The 21,093-nt window shown below is 39.5% G+C and overlaps 2 protein-coding genes across 2 annotated transcripts; one reads left to right on the top strand and one right to left on the bottom strand.

Annotated features, from left to right (window-relative positions):
• Positions 1 to 440: 440 nt before the first annotated feature.
• Positions 441 to 1,889, bottom strand: LOC144554463 (UPF0481 protein At3g47200-like). Its single transcript, XM_078302780.1, has one exon. It carries the CDS (start codon positions 1,887 to 1,889, stop codon positions 441 to 443), a length of 1,449 nt encoding a protein of 482 aa, XP_078158906.1.
• Positions 1,890 to 19,654: 17,765 nt separating this feature from the next.
• Positions 19,655 to 20,484, top strand: LOC144554536 (uncharacterized). Its single transcript, XM_078302853.1, has one exon. It carries the CDS (start codon positions 19,822 to 19,824, stop codon positions 20,341 to 20,343), a length of 522 nt encoding a protein of 173 aa, XP_078158979.1. The 5' UTR covers positions 19,655 to 19,821; the 3' UTR covers positions 20,344 to 20,484.
• The last annotated feature ends 609 nt before the right edge of the window (positions 20,485 to 21,093 follow it).

The following is a 21,093-nucleotide window of genomic DNA, read 5'->3' as shown; positions in this document are numbered from 1 at the left end:
TGCAGTCGAAGATGCGGCAGCAAAATTTTTTCTCTCGAACGCAACGGGCTGAGGGTGCCAAGGGCCCATAAGTAAAAAAAAATTATGTATATTTTCTGGCCAAGGGGGGACCAGGGTCCAGGCTGGCCCAGGCCCTGGTTTTTCCCCTGTGCATGAGAGCAAGCTTCTTCAGCCCAAGACCACAACAACCTTAATTTTATAATCAATTAATTGTACATTGAACGACCAAAATTAAAGATCTTCATTCTTCAATACGTACATATGTTAAAAACAAAAGACACACAAGATAGAAGACTTAAATGAAAGACAAACAAGGAAGAAAGAAAAAAAATAAAAAGATATCTAACATGACACCTTGATAACATACATTGTAAAACCACTTATCTCTTGTTCAATTTAATTGGATGCTCCGAATAGTACGGATTGGGAAAGTTAAAGCATCATGAACTCGAGGGAACGTAGTAGGCATAAACTGCAAAGAAGGATTGTACACATGTAAGAACTAGAAGTACCAGAGCAGCAACGAAAGAAATTGCTGCCCATGGACTGCTAAAATAATCATGAATCAATGTTGCTCGCTGCCTGTTCCAGCTTGATTCACAGTATCTGTTCACTTCCGTATACAAATTAGCCAAAAAGTTTTCTTCATCCAATAAGGCCGAGGTGCCTTTGCTGACGTGGTTGAAGAAATTAGTTAACTCCTCTTCGCTGCTCAAAGAGTTCTGAAGGATACCGCACCGTTGTAGTATCCTCACATCCTTTTTGGTGTTGACAAGCAAATCCAAGAACACTGCAAACCATGTCAAATGTGCATGCAATTGACCACGATTGCTTTGTTCAAATGCAATGAGGTTGGCCAAATGTTTCTTAGTTGTACCTGATATTACTTGTCTAGGGATTTCTAAGACACCATTATCAAATGATATGTCGAGCATATGTCGCGGGTCACTCTTTTGTCTGAATTTTATGCCTGCATCTTGGAGATCAGAGGCACAAGGGATCGTGCACAAGCGATCGTGCAAGATATGATTCAGTAATGCCGGTGATGAACTTTGAGATGTAAAACGAGGAAATCTTCTTGGGAACACCCATAAAAGAAACCCAAGAAGCAAATATTTGATTCTACTGGGACTCAACATTCTGGTTAGATAAAAATAAAATGGTTTGGAACTCGATACAACTGGCTCGGGCACTAAATAGGGCACTGAATAGTGGTGAAAGAGATGGAGCAAATGATGAATTTCAGTCGGAGGGTTCGGAATATTTGTGTTGTAGTGTTTTGTTGGTTCAACGGTTATAATATCATGAAGGTCATTAACAAAATTTATTCTACCTTCTTGTTTTACACCAATCTCATACAACTTCTCAACAACAAAGAATGGAATTTGGTTCTCTAGAAGCAACAAATCAGAATTTATGAATGCATAATGCCAGCCAACCTCAAAAATAGAATTCAACCTTTCTTCTTTCGGTTTTAAGAAGTACTCGAGCACAAAGCATCCGTCAAGTAGCATCATCTCGACGAAGCCATCGCTATCAAGATCCACCGTGACATTATAACACCTCCGTGTTCTCTCTTCTAGAAGCTTCATCTCTGATATATAGAGATCCAAACTTATGTGGTTCCTACGGGACAGGAAATCCCGTAAGAACCACCATTTTTTCTCCTCCATGGCTCGGAGGCTCTTTCGACCATGGTGGAATGGACCGATGGAGATGACAGAGGGCTCGAAGAGATTCTCCTTGGTTTCGTAAACGTGAGGTGGTGTGTAAAAGATGGTGAAGTTAGTTGTCTCGTTTGGTTCGCCCCATAATGTGTTGAGTTTACGCTGCATTGATTTTGACAGGGGAGAAGCTTCAACATCTACAACTATCTCGGCTTCTTTCATTAATGTTTCTTTGTGAGTTTATGTAATAATGTTTCTTCGTGAATTAATGGAAGAGTTTTAATTGGTTCAACGTACTTCAACCAAACAACGATATTTATATATTGATCGTTAGTGTATGTGGCCCCATCACTTCACCATTCCCACAATACATGTTTTCTTTTGAATTCATATCACGTTCCAATATTCGGAGTTTCCGACATCAAGAAAAGTATTATAGTCCATTTGTTGATAAAGTAAATTCCTCTACTAATTCTATGTACCAACTTGTTAAAATTTATAAATGATGATTAAATTCTCTTCTTTATAATTGATAATATTTTCCTCAAAAAAGACAACTTACAATTTGATGTATATTTATAGCTAGATTTACAAATTAGAAGGCTAAAGATCCCGTTGATCATTTTTCTAACAATTCCTAATTACTAGCCGGTATTAATTTTCTATTTTTGTTAAGTATTAGAAAAGAGAAAAAAAAATGATGAAGGTATAATCTGAAAAATGGATGATTATTTTGTAAGAGAGGACCCCAGATATTGTATCTGCGCACGACATTTTCTTTCTAAGTTGATATCATATATATAAGTCGATAAAATCCAACTTGTACATAATAGTTATTTCAAAAGTAATTTTTTTCTCCAAAGCTTTTATATATGAAATATTTGTTGCTTACGTAAGGTATTTTTTTTTTTTTTAGTAAATGTTGGAGATCAAGTCATCAAACTATTTAATACCTTTGTAATATAAAAAAAGATTTCTTCCATCTGGATTTCGAATCAATAACCTCTTACGTAAGGTATTTTGATTTTGGATTTCCTTTGATTGAACTTTTTCTTTTACAAAGTGATGGTCCATCTATATATATGTCCTGAATCTGATCAGAAATACCCGCGTGCATTCTCTTTAAATATGTTGGAGTAAATTACATATAAATATTTATGCTACTTAATTTAATACTAGCTAGTATCTTGTCCGTAACATAAGTACAGGTTTAAAATTCAAACAAAAAAATACAACAAAAACAAATAGAAGCAAACCATGTCAAATATTTTTATCTTTAACAATATATATATTTTTTTTATAATTTCTCTTTCTTTTGAAATGAAATGAACTATTTTGTCTTTAATAACCTCTCCGTTAAATAAGAAGGTAATCAATATTTTAGTAAGTAAACATGCATGTTAATTATTATTTTTATTTTGTTATCATCAATATATAACATAAAAGAAAGAAAAAAAATATTATATCAATTAATTACTTTTATGACAACATTCATATGAAGAAATCGTAAGGAGGAAACTATTGTAGCGAGTGTTCAGAGAACTAAATTAATTCAGACTTCAACATAATAAATAGCAATATATTGCAACATAAAATCACAATTGCATAATTTTTTTTTATCTTAATCATTTAATATTCAGCGAATTAAAATACAGCCGTTTGCGGATCAGGGAACTGACGTACTTAACATATGAGAAGAGATAACTTATTACGGAGTTTTTTATTTGACATCGTTTTATTATTTTTTGTTGACCACGTATGTAGGATTACGAGTTAATTAATTAAGAAAAGGTGACAATATTGATTTATTAAAAAAAAATTGGGTGTGGTAAGAACTCTTATCGTTCGAAGTCTCTAAAGATGTTTTTTTTTTATAAAATTAAATTTGATATTCTATTAACTAAATATGATTCGTTCGGATATAAAAATTTGGAACATAATAATGATTTTGGTGTTCCAAAGTTATGACCGGTTCAGAAAATTCACGAACATATATATATATATGAGAAGATCAGACGGTTGTCTGAAGAGAGCTAGGTCAAGGCGATTGAGAAAGTGATAGAAAAAGCGATTCTCGTAAATTCTAGAAAAGATTCGGAAAAAGAAAAAAAGAAGGAAAAACCAGAAAAAAGAGAAATGAAGTCGAATAATCGCTCGTGGGCTATCTCTCGCAATCTAGCTCGTCTTCGTCAAGCCTTTCGCCAAATCGAGTTTGGGCTTTCTAGCCCAGATGCACACGCAGTCTCAACCATGGCGCCTGAGCGGCCTTCGTTCAAACAAGTGGTCCTCAAACCACCTGAACCGCCTCCGGATCCTGTGAAATCGTTAGATTCGATGCCATCTGCTAATGAGTCGCGCGCTACGCTGATTCAGCGTAGATTGGAAGAGATGAAGCGTAGATCAACTACAAAAAATCCCGTCTGTTTCAAATGCGGTTCTCGAGGGCATATTGCTGTTCAGTGTCGGAATTCTCGCCTGTGCCTAGTGTGTCAAAAGCATGGTCATTACTCCTTTAGCTGTAAGGAGAGAGGAGACGTTTTATCGTCTAGTACCAGTACAAAGCCGAGTGCAGCCTCTTCGTCTTCATCTCTTCCTTCCTCACTCCCAGATCCTCCGAAAATGGCGGGAATCCGCACTCCAATCCTTCTTTTTAACCCTACGCCTGAATTGGAGCAGCTACTGCAAAAATTTCAGAAAAGCTTTATCCTCTCCGACATAGCTGACTGGGGGATTGATCGGGTGGAAAACACGATCATGCGTCTTTTTGATAATCTCCAATGGCGGGTCACCATCTTTGATGACAAAAAATACCTAGTCGAGGCGCCGACCCTGGAGTGGCAACAGTCGATGACACGGCGCGGCGTTCTCCGACTTGACGGTGTAAAATTTGCAGTTGTTGCCTGGGAGCCACGCTTTAGTGAAGGTACCAAATTAACTTCTCTCTGGGTCAAAATCTATGGATATCTACATGTTCTTTGGCAATGGCACGAAGTAGATCGCATGCTCAATCCCTTGGGAGCAATCCTCTTGGATATGGACCCGGGAGCAGGGCAAAGATGTAATTGGCAGTTTGTTAGAGTACGTATGGGGATCTGTGACAGGGCATTACTGCCACAGCAACACTGGATGATGGCTAGGGATGCTACTGGATATGTGTCTGGTTACAACTTGCACTTTGACATTGAAACTGAACCAACTATTGCTGGTAAGCCTAAGAAGGTAGGCGGTAAGGGCAGAGAGAACAAAGGTGGACCTAAGCTTGCTCCTCCTCCCCCTCCCCCTCCCCCCCACAATACCTCTGACATGCAAGAAGATGGCCCTCCCATGGGGCCTACTGTACCAGATGCTAAGGGGAAAAAAGTGGACACTGGAACTGGATGTAATAGTACCAATGTCGATGATGGGTTTAGCTTCTTGGATTCTGATACCTCAGATGAAGATAACGGTCTACTGGCACACTTGAACAAATACTATGGGGGGGTTCAGCAGCCTACATCTGCCACTCAACCAATTCAGCAAGACAACCCCATGCCTCCTGCTCCAGCCCCGCTGAACAATCCTCCAAATGATAGTGAGGAAGAGCCACTGTTACAAAAGGCGCTCCGCCTGAACTGGCAAACTGCACCATATAACAGCCCTCGAACCCCAAGAAGTTTTCCCAGATACAAGGTGACTGCCCGTAAACGGTTTGGTCTCGGCAGCAAAAGTGTCGGTCACTCGCCTACACGAGGCAGAGGTCTGTTTAGACCTTCTAGTAATACCAAGATCGTTCGACGGACTACGGGAGGTAAAAGAGGTATAAGGAGTCTCAGTGCACCCAAGGGACATGAAATTGGGTCTGGTGAATACACGAGTGGTGCTCGTGATAGGGCTACAGCCGAGGATGGCTCTACTGTCAGACGACACTTTGGTCCCACTGGCAGTAGATGGGGGCTACGGAGCACCCGACCAGTCTGGCCTACCCCCACCCATCTCCCCAGTCCGACCGGGGCCACACCAGACAAACCTATTCTGATCTCTGAATCATCCCATGATCTTCCCTTGGTCAGCCATACCCCAGCCATTTCTCAAGAGCAGCAAAGCCGGCGCCGATTTCCCATTCCCAGACAAAGTCTAAGACTCCAAGCCAAAGGTGATCCAACATCTGTGATGACCAAGGCCAAAAAGAGAGCTCGTGAGAAAGGGGCCGGATGCTCTTCAGGTACTAGTAACTCTCTCTTGAAAGGCTTTCCATTCCGAAGGCTTACTATTTCTCAGGTGGTAGATCTCTTTAAAGTTTACCATATTCAATTAGGGCTCAATGAGATAGATAGAATTCAAATGATATCTGGTATTCAGGTTATGGATAGAAGTAAATTTGAGAAGGTTCTTCAAGACATTCTCAATAGAACCAAATCCATACCTCAGGACCAATTGTTATTAGTTGATAATCTAGATAGCCTGCCTCTAGACCCAGGTGTCAGTGTGCATTCCCGTTCTTTATGAATCTCAACCTATTGAACTGGAATATTAGGGGGCTGAATTCTAGTAAGAAAAAACAGATTTTACATGACTTGATAGACTTAGAACATATAGATTTGATTATGATACAGGAAACTAAGATGTCTGATTTTTCTACCAGACAACTTAGAAAAATTTCCCATAAATTAGATATCTGGCATTGGACCCCAGCTATAGGACGATCTGGAGGGATATTGTTTGGTGGTGATAGTAATAAGATTAAAGTGCTATATTGGGAGGCACATAGGTTCTGTTTAGACATTCATTTAGAAAATAAATTGGATTCTAGCATTTGGCAGGTAACTATTGTATATGGGCCTGTTGACAGGTCTCTTAAAACACTTCTCTGGGATGAATTAGATCTAGTTAGGAACCACACTTACCCTATGTGGGTTGTGTGTGGCGATTTCAATGTCATTCGAAATAGAACTGAAAGATCAGAGACTACTTTTGATGTGACCATTAGTAAGAAGTTCAATAGTTTTATCAGTAGACATAATTTACTTGAGATGAAATTAGACAATCGCAAATATACTTGGTCTAATGGTAGGACCTTTGCTTTATTGGATAGGATCTTTACTACATTACCATGGGATCATCAATATCCATCTAGTTTGGTTAAGGATGGTAGCAGCTTTGGATCAGATCACTGTCCACTCATTCTTAAAACATCCTCTGCTATTGTCACATGCCCTCATACCTTTAGAATAGATCCAGCTTGGTTTGAGCAGGAACAATTCCTTGCGCTAGTACAAAAATGGTGGGCTGAATTTCCGTTAGATCTCACAAATTTAGCATTTAGCTGGCAGGAAAAACTAAAATTTATGCGTAGGAAAATTACGGGGTGGGCTAGAAATCACTATGGACAAAAGAAGAGAGATAAAGTGCTTCTTTTAACTAGATTACATGAACTCGAACTCATTCAAGATGAACGAGTTTTTACGGATAGTGAATATCAAGATTGGTTCTCCTGTAAAACTCAATTAGATTACCTTTATAAGGAAGAGGAACAATATTGGGCTACTAGGGCAAAGCAGAAATGGCTAGAGGAAGGAGATGGTAATACCAAATTATTCCATACCATCGCCACCCATAGGAAGAAAACCAATAGGATCAATTCTTTAGTTATCAATGGACAAAATACATCTAATCCTAAAGATATCCGGCATCATATTAGGCAATATTACAAAGAAATTTTAGGAGAGTCAGGTCATAAATTTGGGTATATGGATAGCCAGTTCTGGGCATCTTTGGACAAAGTCACTGGCATTGAGAACTCCTTGCTGATCTCCCCTTTTTCGGCAGAGGAGATTAAAAAAGCCGTCTTTGAATCTGAACCCTCTGGGGCTCCTGGCCCAGATGGGTTCACTTTTCTATTCTATCAAAAATTCTGGCCTCTGGTGCATACCGATATTGAACAATTATGTCAGGGTTTTCATCAACAAACCTTAGATTTGCATAAGATCAACAAATCCATAATCTGTCTCATCCCTAAGGAACAGGACGCCCAGCTCATTAACAAGTTTCGACCTATTAGTCTAGTTAATTGTAGTTTTAAGATCATCTCCAAAGTCCTGACTAGCAGATTAGAGCATATTATGTCTCGACTCATTAACTCTAGTCAATCTACCTTCATAAAGGGTAGATATATATTAGATAATGTGTTAATTAGTCAAGAGATAATCCATCATAGCCATGTCCAAAAACAGCCTGGAGTTATCATTAAGGTTGATTTTGAGAAGGCATATGACAAAATTCATTGGGCATACATTTTAGACGTGCTACAACAGCGAGGTTTTAGTTCTCTTTGGATCCAATGGATACACAGTTGGTTAGTTAGCTCACAGTCATGCATCAATGTGAATTGAGAATTAACTCCATACTTTTACTGTAAACGAGGAGTGAGGCAGGGAGATCCCCTCTCACCTTTCCTTTTCATTCTGGCTACAGATACCCTTAGCCATATATTTGCTAAGGGGAGGGAAAACCATATCCTTACAGGTTTAGGGCCCCCTTGTCTTAATGGTTTAGCGATTACCAACTGTCATTATGCCGATGACACTATTTTATTCTTAGAACCTACTCCCCACAATGTCGAGGCAGCTTGGTGGGCCATGCTAGCCTTTGAGGCAGTTTCTGGCATCAAAATGAACCTTAAAAAAACTGAACTGTTTTCTGTCCAAACCGATTTAGGACCAGCTCTCTCTGAAGTGTTTAGATGTAAATTTGCTCAATTCCCTCTGCACTACTTAGGATTACCCCTACATAAATCTAAATTGACCAAACAAGATTGGGATTTTCTGATTTCTAAATTTGAGTCTAGATTACAAAACTGGAAAGGGCAAATGCTCTCTATAGGTGGTAGACTTACCCTTCTCAATTCAGTGTTGTCCTCTATGCCATTATACACCTTATCTATCTTCAAGGTACCCTTGTCTGTCATCAAACAGGTTGATAGTATTAGATGTAGATTCCTTTGGCAAGGTACAAATCGAAGTAGGAAAAAATATGCTCTAGTAAGTTGGCAGGTTGCTTGTTTTGCTAAAGATGTGGGAGGTTTAGGCATCTTAGATATCCAACAAATGAATACTGCTCTTCTTATGAAATGGTGGTGGAAATTCCATACTCAGGCCTATTCTAGTTTATGGAAAACTTTACTAATAGCTAAATATTACACAGGACATGCTGTTCCTTACTCCCATTTTTGGAAAACCATTGTGGGCTTAGATAATTTAGGTAGGGTCAGTGTTATTAACCATCCTGGCTCAAACTCTACTCTAAAATTCTGGACTGACACATGGCATAATCAGCTAGCGTTGCATGTTCAATACCCTTCCTTGTATGAGATTTGTTCTACTAAAAACATTACTCTTAGTGCAGTTGTACATTCACAAGGCAGGGCAATTAGTTTTAAAAGGCATTTTGATCAAGTAACCGTAGAGGAATGGTTATCTGTTTTACATCTTATTAGTACAATCTCCTTCACACATGCTCATGACAGCATGTCTTGGAAATGGGAACACACTGGATTATTTACTGTTAAATCTCTTTATAGAATCTTAAATTTTCGAGGGATCAGGTTTGCCAATGCTGAGATTTGGTGGAAACTGCCTATTCCCTACAAGATCCAAACTTTCATGTGGCTTGTGTTTCGAAACAGGATTCTTACCAAGGAAAACCTCAGCAACAGGGGATGGACTGGAACCACTACATGTCAATTCTGCCCAGCCGAGGAAACTACCAACCACCTGTTTCTTTTATGCCCTCTAGCTCAACAATTATGGTTTTGGATGGGATTAAGTCAACACTATTTTTCTAACTGGTCCTCTATTACGGATATCTTGCATTTTGCAAACTCTCTTTTAGGCATTTCCAAAACAGCATTTTTGATCATGTTTAGTGCCTTCTGTTGGACTATATGGAAATTGAGAAATGAATATTGTTTTAATCCAACTTCTAGTAAAACTTTTCGAACAATAGTATTGCTAATTGTTTCTCTTGTCACCTATTGGGCAGGTAAGTTCAAAAAACAGCTTAGAGACATTGTGCAAGCTAACTGGATGCCGGAAGACATTGAGATCATTCCCCTACAGATGTGGGCTCCACCTGGTGTGCAAGATGGGACCTCAGCACTCCAATTGGTCATCTACCAATCTCCTTCTTCTGGAGGAGTCGGGTCCACTGCAGGCTATGATAATTAGCTTCTCCAAGTTTATTTAGTCCCCTCGGGACGTTTGTAAATATATGCTCCTAATACTACTATGTTTTGGTTGTTCTCTCTAGTAGAGCTGATGTGCTTTGGTATCAAGGTCCAAATAGTATCATAGCATAGTCAGTAATTTTTGGTTTTGTAACAAACTATGCATGGTTTCTCTAATGAAACGGGCTCCAACGCCTTTTATCAAAAAAAAAAAATATAAAACCGGTAAGCAACCAACAATTTGGAGACATCAATAATAAAAAAAAAAGATGAAGCCTATTTTATACATCAAAAAAAGGAAAAAAAGAGAGAGAGAGAGAGACATGCATTATATCAAGAGCTGAATATCAATCAAATAGAAAATGGGCTAGATTGGAATCAGGCCCAACAGGCCTGGCTACAAACGTGACTGCACATATATTGTTGGAAGTAAATCTGTAGAATTAAGGACATGTAAATAAAAGCGAAAATCAGATAGATTGAAAGAGTTTGCGGTATATATCATTTGTATTGTCAATAAATGGCTGTTTTCGGTCCAGAAAATAATCTTGAATGAAAATTGTAAGGAAAAACAATGAAAAAGAAATCCAACGATATCGTGGAGAGTTTTTTTTTTTTTTTTTTATGGTCAGTGAAAAGTTGTCACTAACAAATATATTAATAAAAAAAGTTAAAGAGTATTTATAAAGTCCTAATTTGATTACTCCAATTGACACTAACAAATATATAGTGCAGAGTGTTGTAAAATAAAGATAAAGAAATCAAACAAAATATTAACAATGTATGAGATAATAGATATCTCTTATTCTTATTCTTTTCTTGTCTGTATATTGAATACAATCTTACATCCTCTACTTATAGGTAGATAATGTAAATAAAGTCATCTAATTTAATTTCATTGATAAATGTGAGGAGATGAAACATGCTTCATTCATAAGAGGTTTTGATATAATTACTGAAGACTTTCAAATAAACATCCATAACTTTATTTATTTATAACACAGGTTTTTTTTTTCTGGGAATCATTTTTAACATTTTTTACTTTTGCTTCTCTGTGTATTTTTCTTGTGTGTGTGTTTGTGTATGCTTCTTTTCTTTTCTTTTCTTTTCCTTTTTGGAAATTTTAAATATCATTTGTGGATTACTGTCGCCTGAGACAAAATTAAATTTTAGCCTTTAAACAAATTGGATGGTCAGGAGTGAGGAGGCACATGGCAGTATCAGTATTATTACCATAATTTGATGTTTCCTATACTGTTCTAATTAATGTGCCTATTAAATTCTACTTTGACTGGTCAATATAAAAGTCAATCTCCATATATTTGACCAGACCAGATCTTGACAATATTGTTTATTTCTTACAGTGACTGCTAATGGCATTTGCTCAAATCATCTACTGGGAATAGAGTGTGTGTGTGTGTGTGTACTTCTTTTAAAGTGTATTAATTTGATTTTTTTTTTTATTTGTGTGATCTTGAGAAACACAGATATCATATATGGTCCCATTGAAAATTTGAAAATATACAGCAAAATTGATAAACAGCAAATTAAAAAGATCACCAAACTCTGTTATAAAATTGGTAATTTTTCTCCTCTTTAATCATCTCAAATCACAACTTACCTTGTAGTGATGATAATTATCAGTGTTGTAAATCCTAGTATGCGTTAGTTGGACAAACAGAGTACTATCAAGCGATTAATTGAAAATAATTGACTATAATAGATAATAATTAATCGATTAATCAGAAAAATTTATGACGGTTTCATCACCGCTAGAGGCCAACCAATATCTAATTGGCCGATTAATCGGCCTAAACGGCCGTTTTTTACAACACTGATAATTATAGAGATTTTAGGGGGGTTTTGTCATTTTGCCTGGACAGCTGTCGATCAGCTGTGTTTTGTTTGGAGCTTATCAACTACCTTTTTAGTTGTGAATTTGTGTGGATAAATGTATCAGCTATACAGATAACACAGCACAATATTTACCCAAATATATAGGGATTTCAATTTTGTGATTTTATTACTTATTTAAAATTGAGTAGCATTCTTGTTTTTTTTTTCATACTCTTTTATTAAAAAAATATTTAAAATTGTGCATTTTCATCTTCAAAATACCGATGGGTGTACAACTTGTGCTGCTATAGCAGCACCGTTGTGATCAAAAATATTTTTTGAGCAATATTAAATTTAGTCGGCCTTTTAAAATAAAAAATCCCATAACAATATTAAATTTTGTCGTCTTTGCCGGAAACGCAAAAAATCCAATGATTGGGGAATCAGCTTTTTAAATTTTTAAATTTTTAGAGACGTGGATTCCACATTCAAATATTTGAATTGCATCATTCTGTGAACCTTTTGTTTATATAAAAAAAAATGATATTTGTAAAAATTGATCAAGTATAAAATGTTAAATTATATACAAGTTGAAGAGATTATAAATAGAATTTTAAATAGTTGAATACTGTTTTAATATTTCAACCACAGGTTTTTGATAACTGTACCAAACTGTCACGAGATTTTTTTTTATTTTTTATTTTCATTTTTTATTTATTTTTTTTTTTTTTGGATTCTTACACGACCCGTAGGTCTACACAATTTCATCAATGCTGAAAACATTCCAACTAGAACCTGATCTTTCCCACCCATAAATCCTACCTTGATTAGCTAACTTATGAGCAAAACTAAGCATTTCATCCTCTCTATTACAATGACACACTCTGCACATGCCTTTGGACTCAACTCTAAGCCTCCATGCTTGCCAAATTTCCGAGAAGGCCCTCCAATCTGTGATATTTAATGACGGTGCCTGTATAGCTGTGACAATATCAAGAGAGTCAGATAGAATTGTCCCTTCTCCATTTGCCAACTCATTCAGCAGCTTAATGCCTTCTAACACTGCCAACGCCTCTGCCTGTGCACTGTTTAATGCCCGTACCGCTTTTGAAAACCAGCGTACCAGTGACCCATTCTTAGTGAGATAAACTCCAATGCCCGCACTCCCATTCTGATCCCATGACCCGTCAACATAGATGTTGTAATTACTAACCTTCATTTGAGGGCCCAAGGCTGTGTCAGCGGCACAGGGATGGTTAGGTGAGGTTGTCAGAATGGCATTCCGGCATGATAGCTGCGCTGAGTTGAGGAAAGCCTTGCAATTCTGTATTGTTTGCTTCTTATGGTTGAACAGTGCTTCATTTCTTGATCTCCAGACGGCCCACATTAGACAAACCAGGTAACAGCTCTGATCACCAGAGAGGGATTCCCAAACTGATTCAAAGAAGACCGGAAATGAATCCGGAAGGTTATCAGTTCTTAGGCCCAGGTCTGATGTCAACCACACTGCTCTCGGAAAATCACACTTGAAAAGTGCATGCATGATAGTTTCCGGTTGATTCCCACAGAATGGACAGTTCGGGTCTATTTGACGGATTCTCCCTGCTAGTATTGCTCTTACTGGTAAGGCCGCCTGCATGCATCTCCATACAAAGACCCTCAGCTTGGGAATCAGAGGAGACTTCCTCCATAACCAACCCCAAAACTTCTTATCTCTGTCATCTCCCCGAACACCTCTGAGCAATTGGTACGCCATTTTGATAGAGAATTGCCCGTTCTTTGAAAAGGTAAAGAACATAACATCCGGGGCATTGCATTGGTTCGGTCTCAAGTCATCATCCGAAGATATCAGCAAGGCCATTGTGAAACCAAATCTGAGCAGCAAAGCTTGAAAGTCCCAATTCTTTGTAGTTGGGTCTATGAGGGATGCAACAGATGCCTCTCTTTGTTCTTTTGTGCAAGCTTTGAAAGAAAGCCAACTTGGAAACCACGGCTGAGAGAATATTTTGATGCATTCTCCCGACCCAACCTTCCACCGTATGTTAGGTTGCAAGATCGGTTTGAGTTGAATTAGATGCCGCCAGAATTTTGAAGCTCTATTCCTTCTTCCTACAGACCAGAAAGCACTTCTAGGATAGTACTTTGACTGCATGACTTTGACCCATTGTGAGTCAGCTCCAATTGACAGTTTCCAAAGTGCCTTCATAACAAACGCCATATTCATCTCTTTCAGACTCCTTAATCCCAGTCCCCCTAAGGACAGTGGTGTTGTCACTTTATCCCAAGCGACATAGGCGATGCTTTTCTTATCGTGGCTGCCACCCCAAAAGAAATTACGCGCAATAGCCGTCAATTTCTTTACCACCCTTGTTGGCAAAATGATTGTCCCCATGGCATAGATTGGTAGGCTACTCAGGACAGATTTAATCAGAATCAAACGCCCCGCATGAGAGAGACATTTTGATTTCCAATTATTCAATTTATTTTCAAACTTTTCCACTAGATAATCAAAGGCTTTGTTTCCCTCCACCGCGATTGGGCATCCCAAATACTTCTCCTCAGAAGATGCCTCTTTAACTTGCAAGAGGTTTAAGAGATCTGCTTTGTTTCCCCGGGTTGTACCTGAGCATACCCAAACTTTTGATTTATCATTGTTAATGGTCAAACCTGATAGTTTTGAGAATTTATCAAGTATTGCCACTATTTGCTGCACCTCCTGTGTGGTGGATTTGCCCATGAGCAACAAGTCATCTGCGAACATAGAGCATGTGAGTGGTTGCGCAGACCTTGCCACTTTGAGGCCGCGGATTACACCCTGTTTCCTTCCCATCTCAAGCATTCTAGCCAGCGGGTCCATTGCCAAAATAAAGAGATAGGGGGACATCGCGCAACCTTGGCGAAGCCCCCTAGTTGGCAGGAAGAACCCGTCCCCAGTACCATTAAAAAGGATAGTGTATTTTGCAGAGGAAACACAAGACTGAATCCAAGTACAAAATTTTGGGGGAAAACCGTACCTTGGAAGCACTGAAAACAGAAATTGCCAAGAAACCCTATCAAACGCCTTTGCTAGGTCAGCCTTTAGCACGAATTGTTGTTCTCCTCTCATTGGCTTCCTGAAAGAGTGAATGATTTCTCTTAGCAGGATCACATTTTCCGCTATCTCTCGGCCCGGGACAAAGGCTGTTTGTGCTTTAGAAATTACACCATCCATTAGAGGCTGCATCCTTTTGGCCAAAATTTTTTAGATCACTTTGTAGAGGAAGTTGCATACGCTAATAGGTCGAAAATCCATCACTTTTATTGGGTTTTCTGATTTGGGGATTAGGACCAGATTTGAGTGAGCCGTGTGTTGGTTGATTCTTCCAGTTTGAAAGAACTGCTTAACTTCTTGTATAATAATGGGCCCGAAAATATCCCATTTTTGTTGAATCAGACCAGCAGTGACTCCATCCGGCCCCGGGGCTTTTGACGGCCCTAGTGCTTGGACCGCCCACTTAATCTCCTCCAAATCTGGATCCCTTTCCAGTGATTGAGCCTGAGTTTCTGGAACTGATGTGATTTCACTTTCTATCTCTTGAAAGAGTTGATTAGTTTCTTCTTCGAAAGTTTCAGTCTCCGCCCTAAAAATCTGCTTGAAATGACGAACAAATTCATTTCTGATTTCAGCTTCGCAAACCAGCCAATCCCCACTGCTATTTTGAATTGATTCAATCCTATTCCTCCTTCGCCTGACCATGACCGTTGTGTGAAAGAACCGCGTGTTGCGATCCCCCATGAGGTCCCAATTCAGCCGGGATCGCTGCAGCCAGTAGGCTTCTTGAGCTGTGATAAAGAGCTGGTATTGTTGTTGCAGAACTGAAATTCTTTCTCTCACTTGGTCGGTTTGCTGTTCATTTATGAGACTATTCATCTCCTTTTCTATTTGTAATAATTCCCAATTGGGGTCCTTCTGCCCTAGGTCCCAACTTCCCACTTGTTTTTTGAGCTCCTTACAAGTATCTTCCCAGCTCTGCCCTTGTGATTGGGCAGCCCTTTGACACACTTCATGAAACTCAGTGTGTAGCGACCACCATTGCTTTATTCTGAAAGCTTTCGGTTTCCTCTTAGGTCTCAATTCCATTCTAACCAAGATAGGGAGATGATCGCTTGAGTAGTTTGGAAGTTGAAAAACCTTTGAGTTTGGGAAGCAGTTGATCCAATCAGCAGTCGCTACTCCTCTATCCAACCTCTGCATGATTAAAGTCCGCCCCCTTTGGTTGTTGGCCCACGTGTACGCAAGGCCGCTATGCCCCAGATCTACTAGTCCAGTCCGTTGCAAGAACGACCTAAACTTTTTATTCTTTGACTTGAGAACTGCGCTGCCACCCGCCTTCTCTTTGGAACCAGTGATGCAATTAAAGTCTCCCATTGCACACACTGGAAGATTTGAGCTATTTACATATCCGGAAAGCTTGCTCCAGATTTCGCCATTTTCTCTGTCATCACAATCACCGTAGATTGCAAACAGTATCCACTTCGGAGCCATAGGTCCAAATTGAACCTCAGCTGCAATAAAGAAAAAAGAAGACTCCAATACCTTAACCGTGATTTCTTTTGCCCAAAGCAACCACAGTCCCCCTCCCTTACCCCGGGAAGGGACAATCTCTGAATTTTGTAAACCTACACCTTCAATTCTTCTCACAGCCACATCTCGAGAACACTTTGTCTCTGAGATGAACGCAAGAATAGCACCCGTACTGCGGAGGTAACGCTTTAGGATTGGCACTGTCGAGAGCCCTTCGCTGCCTCGACAGTTCCATGATAAGATACTCATATTGGCGCCGGCGGCGAGACCCTCGCCGCTCTGGCTCTTTTGGAGGAGAGAATCTCCCCCTGTTCCTCATTCTCAGAGACAATCTCATCTGCGCCTGCTAGAGAAATTGAGTGTTCTACACACATCTTCTGCATCTGGGAGGAGCTTGGCTGAGAATTAAATAAATCCTCAAGGGCCCGTTTAAGGCCCGCTGCATTCCCCTGTTTTGGAGTTGATCTTGGGCCTGTATTCGCATTTTCCACTTGCCTTCCTTTTAGCGGGACCATGGCCTGGTTGTTAATCCATACACCTCTAGTTGGCTTAAGAATTCCCTCTAGCTCGGGCCTGTTTAAACCTTCCATCCTCTTCTTGATTTTAATCAAACGGGCCCTGTCAGCACATGATCCAATTTCATGACCCAAATCCCCACAATAAAAACAGATCCTCCCAAGTCTCTCAAAAACCAGATACACCTTAACAACACCGAGCATAGGATGCCTTACCATGACATGGTCTTCCAAGGGGCGGTTGAGCGGCACAAGCATCTTTACCCTTTGAAAGGGCTTGCCATTGTGATAGGCAATCTTTGGTTTCGAGAGAGCAGCACCTACCTCGTTGGTGATGATTGAGAACCCCTCCTCAGTTAAGGATTATGAGGGGACATTATGGAATTGTACCCAGACCTCGGCATGCTGCAGTAAAGAATCATTGAGATTTTCAGGGGAGGAGCACTCTGCCACCAGTACCAAGTCATCTCTGTATGTCCAAGGCCCGTCATTCGCCATCCTTTCAAATTCCTCTTTGGTTGAACATTCGATAAGATAGAAGCCCCTGTCCACCATTTTAATGGATGTGGCAGGATAGGAGCCCCACTGACGACGCATAGCCCTTTCAAATTGGGCATCAAAGACGGCCCGATCTGTGTGGACCTTGGCTACATGGCACAGGCTCCAATTCCTTACTGTAGTTGCTTGCAGCGGAATGGAGACTGCATTCTCTGTTTCAAGCTCCTTTGTGTGGAGTCCAGCGAACTTGCGGATCAAGGCTTCATCTGCAAGGTCCATGTTGGAGGCTGGTGCTAGAGAGATGGAAATGTTTGTTTTTTTTTAGCGGTGGAAAGGGAGGTTCTGGTTGAGGGATATGGATTTATAGTTTGGTTTAATAGGAGGTGGGCCAAGTATAGATGGGAGAAGTGAAATGGGCTTTTGAGTAAAAGTGTGGTTATTTTTTGTTTTGATCGATAGAGGCCCAGGCTTGGCAATTAATGGCGGGAATAAGGACTTTCCAAAATTAGGTGCCAGACCTGGGTTTGCAGGGCCTGCGTTTTCAGGGTCAGGGTCAGGGTCTGCTTCTGTGGTACTGGGTAACAGCCTGGAAGGGAGAGGTTTAGGGGAGGACCAAATTTTTTGTGAGTACCAAAGGGTGAGGCTGCACCACTTCTTATTCTGGAGCTTTGGACCCTTTCTTCCTCGCCACATACAATCCCTTGTTAACATCAAGACCAACGGACGTATTCTGAGGGTGTCTTTGTCATTATTCGGGGCAAATGGTCTTGCTCCACGTGGCATGTTCCTCCTGCATGAGTTTGAAAACCAACTAAATAGGTTTTCTGGACCCGGTGCATTACACGATCCTGCGGACCAGGTCTGTAATTGATGAGTTCCCGGTTGTGCGGCCGCCGCCGCCCGGAAGGAGTTTTGAGTCTCCATGAGTGACCGCCGTATACTGTTATCTTGGAGCTGGTTATGAACACTCTCATCCATTTCTCGCATTTCCCCATCATACAGAGGTCCTTGAAAACCTGGCCGCGGTTCTCCCTCATATGACCAACCTCTGATTACCACCTTACATCTGGTCCACTTCCCTTCATGATTAATAACCACCGTTTTTGAGATTTTGAGAGGGTCGTAGCATTGGATCATTAGTCTAAGGGAAGATCTATCATTCCCCTTAGCATTTTGATCTGCGATAAAGATAGTCGAGCCAAAGGAGGATGTGAGGTAGCGAAAATAGAGCGGGTTCCAGAACATGCGTGGGTATTTTAGGATTTTAATGTGGACTCTAAAGTGCGCCGGTGATAGAGCCCAGTGCCGATTAGGGTCAGGGACATCAATGTACACATAGCGCTCCACTGCCCAGAACATCAACTCCTGGAATGGCTGGTCTCTGCCCAGGTACTCCGGCAGTCGGAAAATGTATTTTCTTGGGGCACACCGCAAGACAGGGTAATCAATGGGTCTACCGCCGTAGAGCTCAATTAGTTTCAATTGAACAATAGTCGGGTCATTAAGGGCCTGGGGGAGAAAAACGACCAGGAGAGAGGAGTTCTCATCACGGCGCATGAGTTCCGACTGGTAGGTTTGGGGAAAATGAACATGGGCCTCTCGGACAGGGGAGTCTGAGTAGGGGTATGGTGCTGCCATTGACAACGGTGAGATAGAGGAGATAGATAGAGAGAGGGAAAGGGAGAGGAGAGGTAAGAGTGAGAGTGGTAGGAGAGGAGGGGGCAATTAGAGGGAGAAGGTAGAGGGGGGAGAATGGCTTGCCGCCATTAGAGCGCACAGCAACCTATAACTAGAAGGTTATTGAATAACCTTTGATACTTTAAACCTTGTTTAGAAAAAAAAAGTATCACGAGATTTGACTATTTGAAAAAAACAAAGATGTTATTGAATGTATAACTAGAAGCATCTATCACATTTGAGATAAGAGGTGCTTTATGCAACAAATAAATCAAAATATAACAAGTACATTTCAAGTACAATATAAATTCTTACAAATTGCTTATATATATATATATTTTTTTTAATGTTTTATATTAATGTGATCGGATTATTATTTTATATTATTGAGGTTTTCTGAATTCAAATGAGAATACTTTATAAATATTTTTATTGTAAATTTGTAATACACATTTATTATTTTCATCCCTTATAATAAATGCATTTCCGTGAAAAAAAAATTAAACAAATAAATAAAAAGGAAGCTCCCTCTTAATCGTTTGGTACACGTGATGACGTGGCATTCCGAGTGCATGCGCCAGCAGACAATCAACTATATCTAACTAAATATTATTATTCCATAAAATAGAATCCAAATTCCAAATGGAAAGCTATGAATGAATGAATAAGCTTATTCCATTAAGCCCATATTATATGTATATATTACAACTTCCAACAACCAAATCAACCTCCATTTCTCTCTCTCCACCATTCAATTCTCTCATCGCCACCACTTCTCTCAACTTCTCCTAAAATAAGTAAAAAAAAAACAAATAACCCTCTCTCTCTCTCTCCACCATCCTCTCCTCCCTAGCTCTCTTTCTCATGGCGGACGTCGACCGGAGGTACCCGTACACAAATGGCTATGATGGTCGCTATGAGAAAGAGTACCGCTACGGTAACGGTTTTGGGACCGAGTATTATCACGGCGGCACCAATGGAAAAAGTGTCGTCAGTTACAATAACCGAACCGACTACGACCAAAGCGACCGTAGTGCGGTGGTACCATACAACCCCGGTGTGTACCGCACGTACAATCTACGTAGCCAATACGGGAGCGGCGAACCCAAGAGGCTTGAGGTGGTGAAAGGAAATGTATTTAGTGTTAATCAAATTTTTGTAACGCCACCACGGGAGACTCCTTACCGGCCTCCTCTTGCTTTACCGGGACCGAAGGATGAGTCGTCAAAGACACGGTCGACATGGTTTAGCGATCCGGAAATGAAAAGAAAGAGAAGAGTTGCAAGTTACAAGGCATATTCTGTGGAGGGGAAGGTGAAAGCATCTCTCAAGAAAAGCTTCAGGTGGATCAGGTACAAATGCTCTGAGTTAATCCATGGTTGGTAAATTAAAGGAAAGGGTATTTGTGTAATTTATGAGTTTTTGAGGGGGGTTTTTGGAGGGTCATTTAATTATCGGAAAATTATTTATATGTATTGTATGGTAATGTTATGTATGAATCGTATAGTATGATTTTTCTTAATTTTCTGTGGAATTAATTAATTAGCATTTTGAGCTTGAAATTAAGAAAGATTATCTAGAAATATTTTCACACATACATTATTCCAAATTAATTCGTTATATCATGATTTGTTTACATTTTTTTTCTGCTTGAATATCATAAAATGAAAAAAATAATGCTAACCAATATTTCTCCTTTGCTTTTCTATTTTGTTCCTCATATGCAATCAATAGATGAAACTTAAAGAGTAGACAATATTATCGCCTATTTTTGGGCCTAGTAATAATGTTTTTTTTGTCATGAATAAAATTGTTGTTGTTTATCTATATATTTTGTAAGTCTTAATATTAATTATCTCACTTCATTTCTTTATTTATTATTAAAATTTATTTTTTATTTATTATTATAATTAATTTAGATGACTTTGGATTTACAATTCGTAATATATAAATAGATATTTTGTAATCTTGTATTTATACATGCAAAAGACATGAAAAAGATATGATTAAAGAGATAATCATCTTTAAATCTTTATACATTCTTTATTTTGTTTGTGTTTTTTTTTTATCTTTATTTAATATCACTTTTTGGGTAATGATTGTTTTTCTCAATTTTCAAGTTCTCACTTTTTGGGT

This window comes from Carex rostrata, chromosome 5 (assembly GCF_964058835.1).
Source record: "Carex rostrata chromosome 5, lpCarRost1.2, whole genome shotgun sequence".
Lineage (NCBI taxonomy): Eukaryota > Viridiplantae > Streptophyta > Magnoliopsida > Poales > Cyperaceae > Carex > Carex rostrata.
The sequence above is the reverse complement of the archived record's forward strand: the minus strand, read 5'-3'. Positions and strand labels throughout refer to the sequence as shown.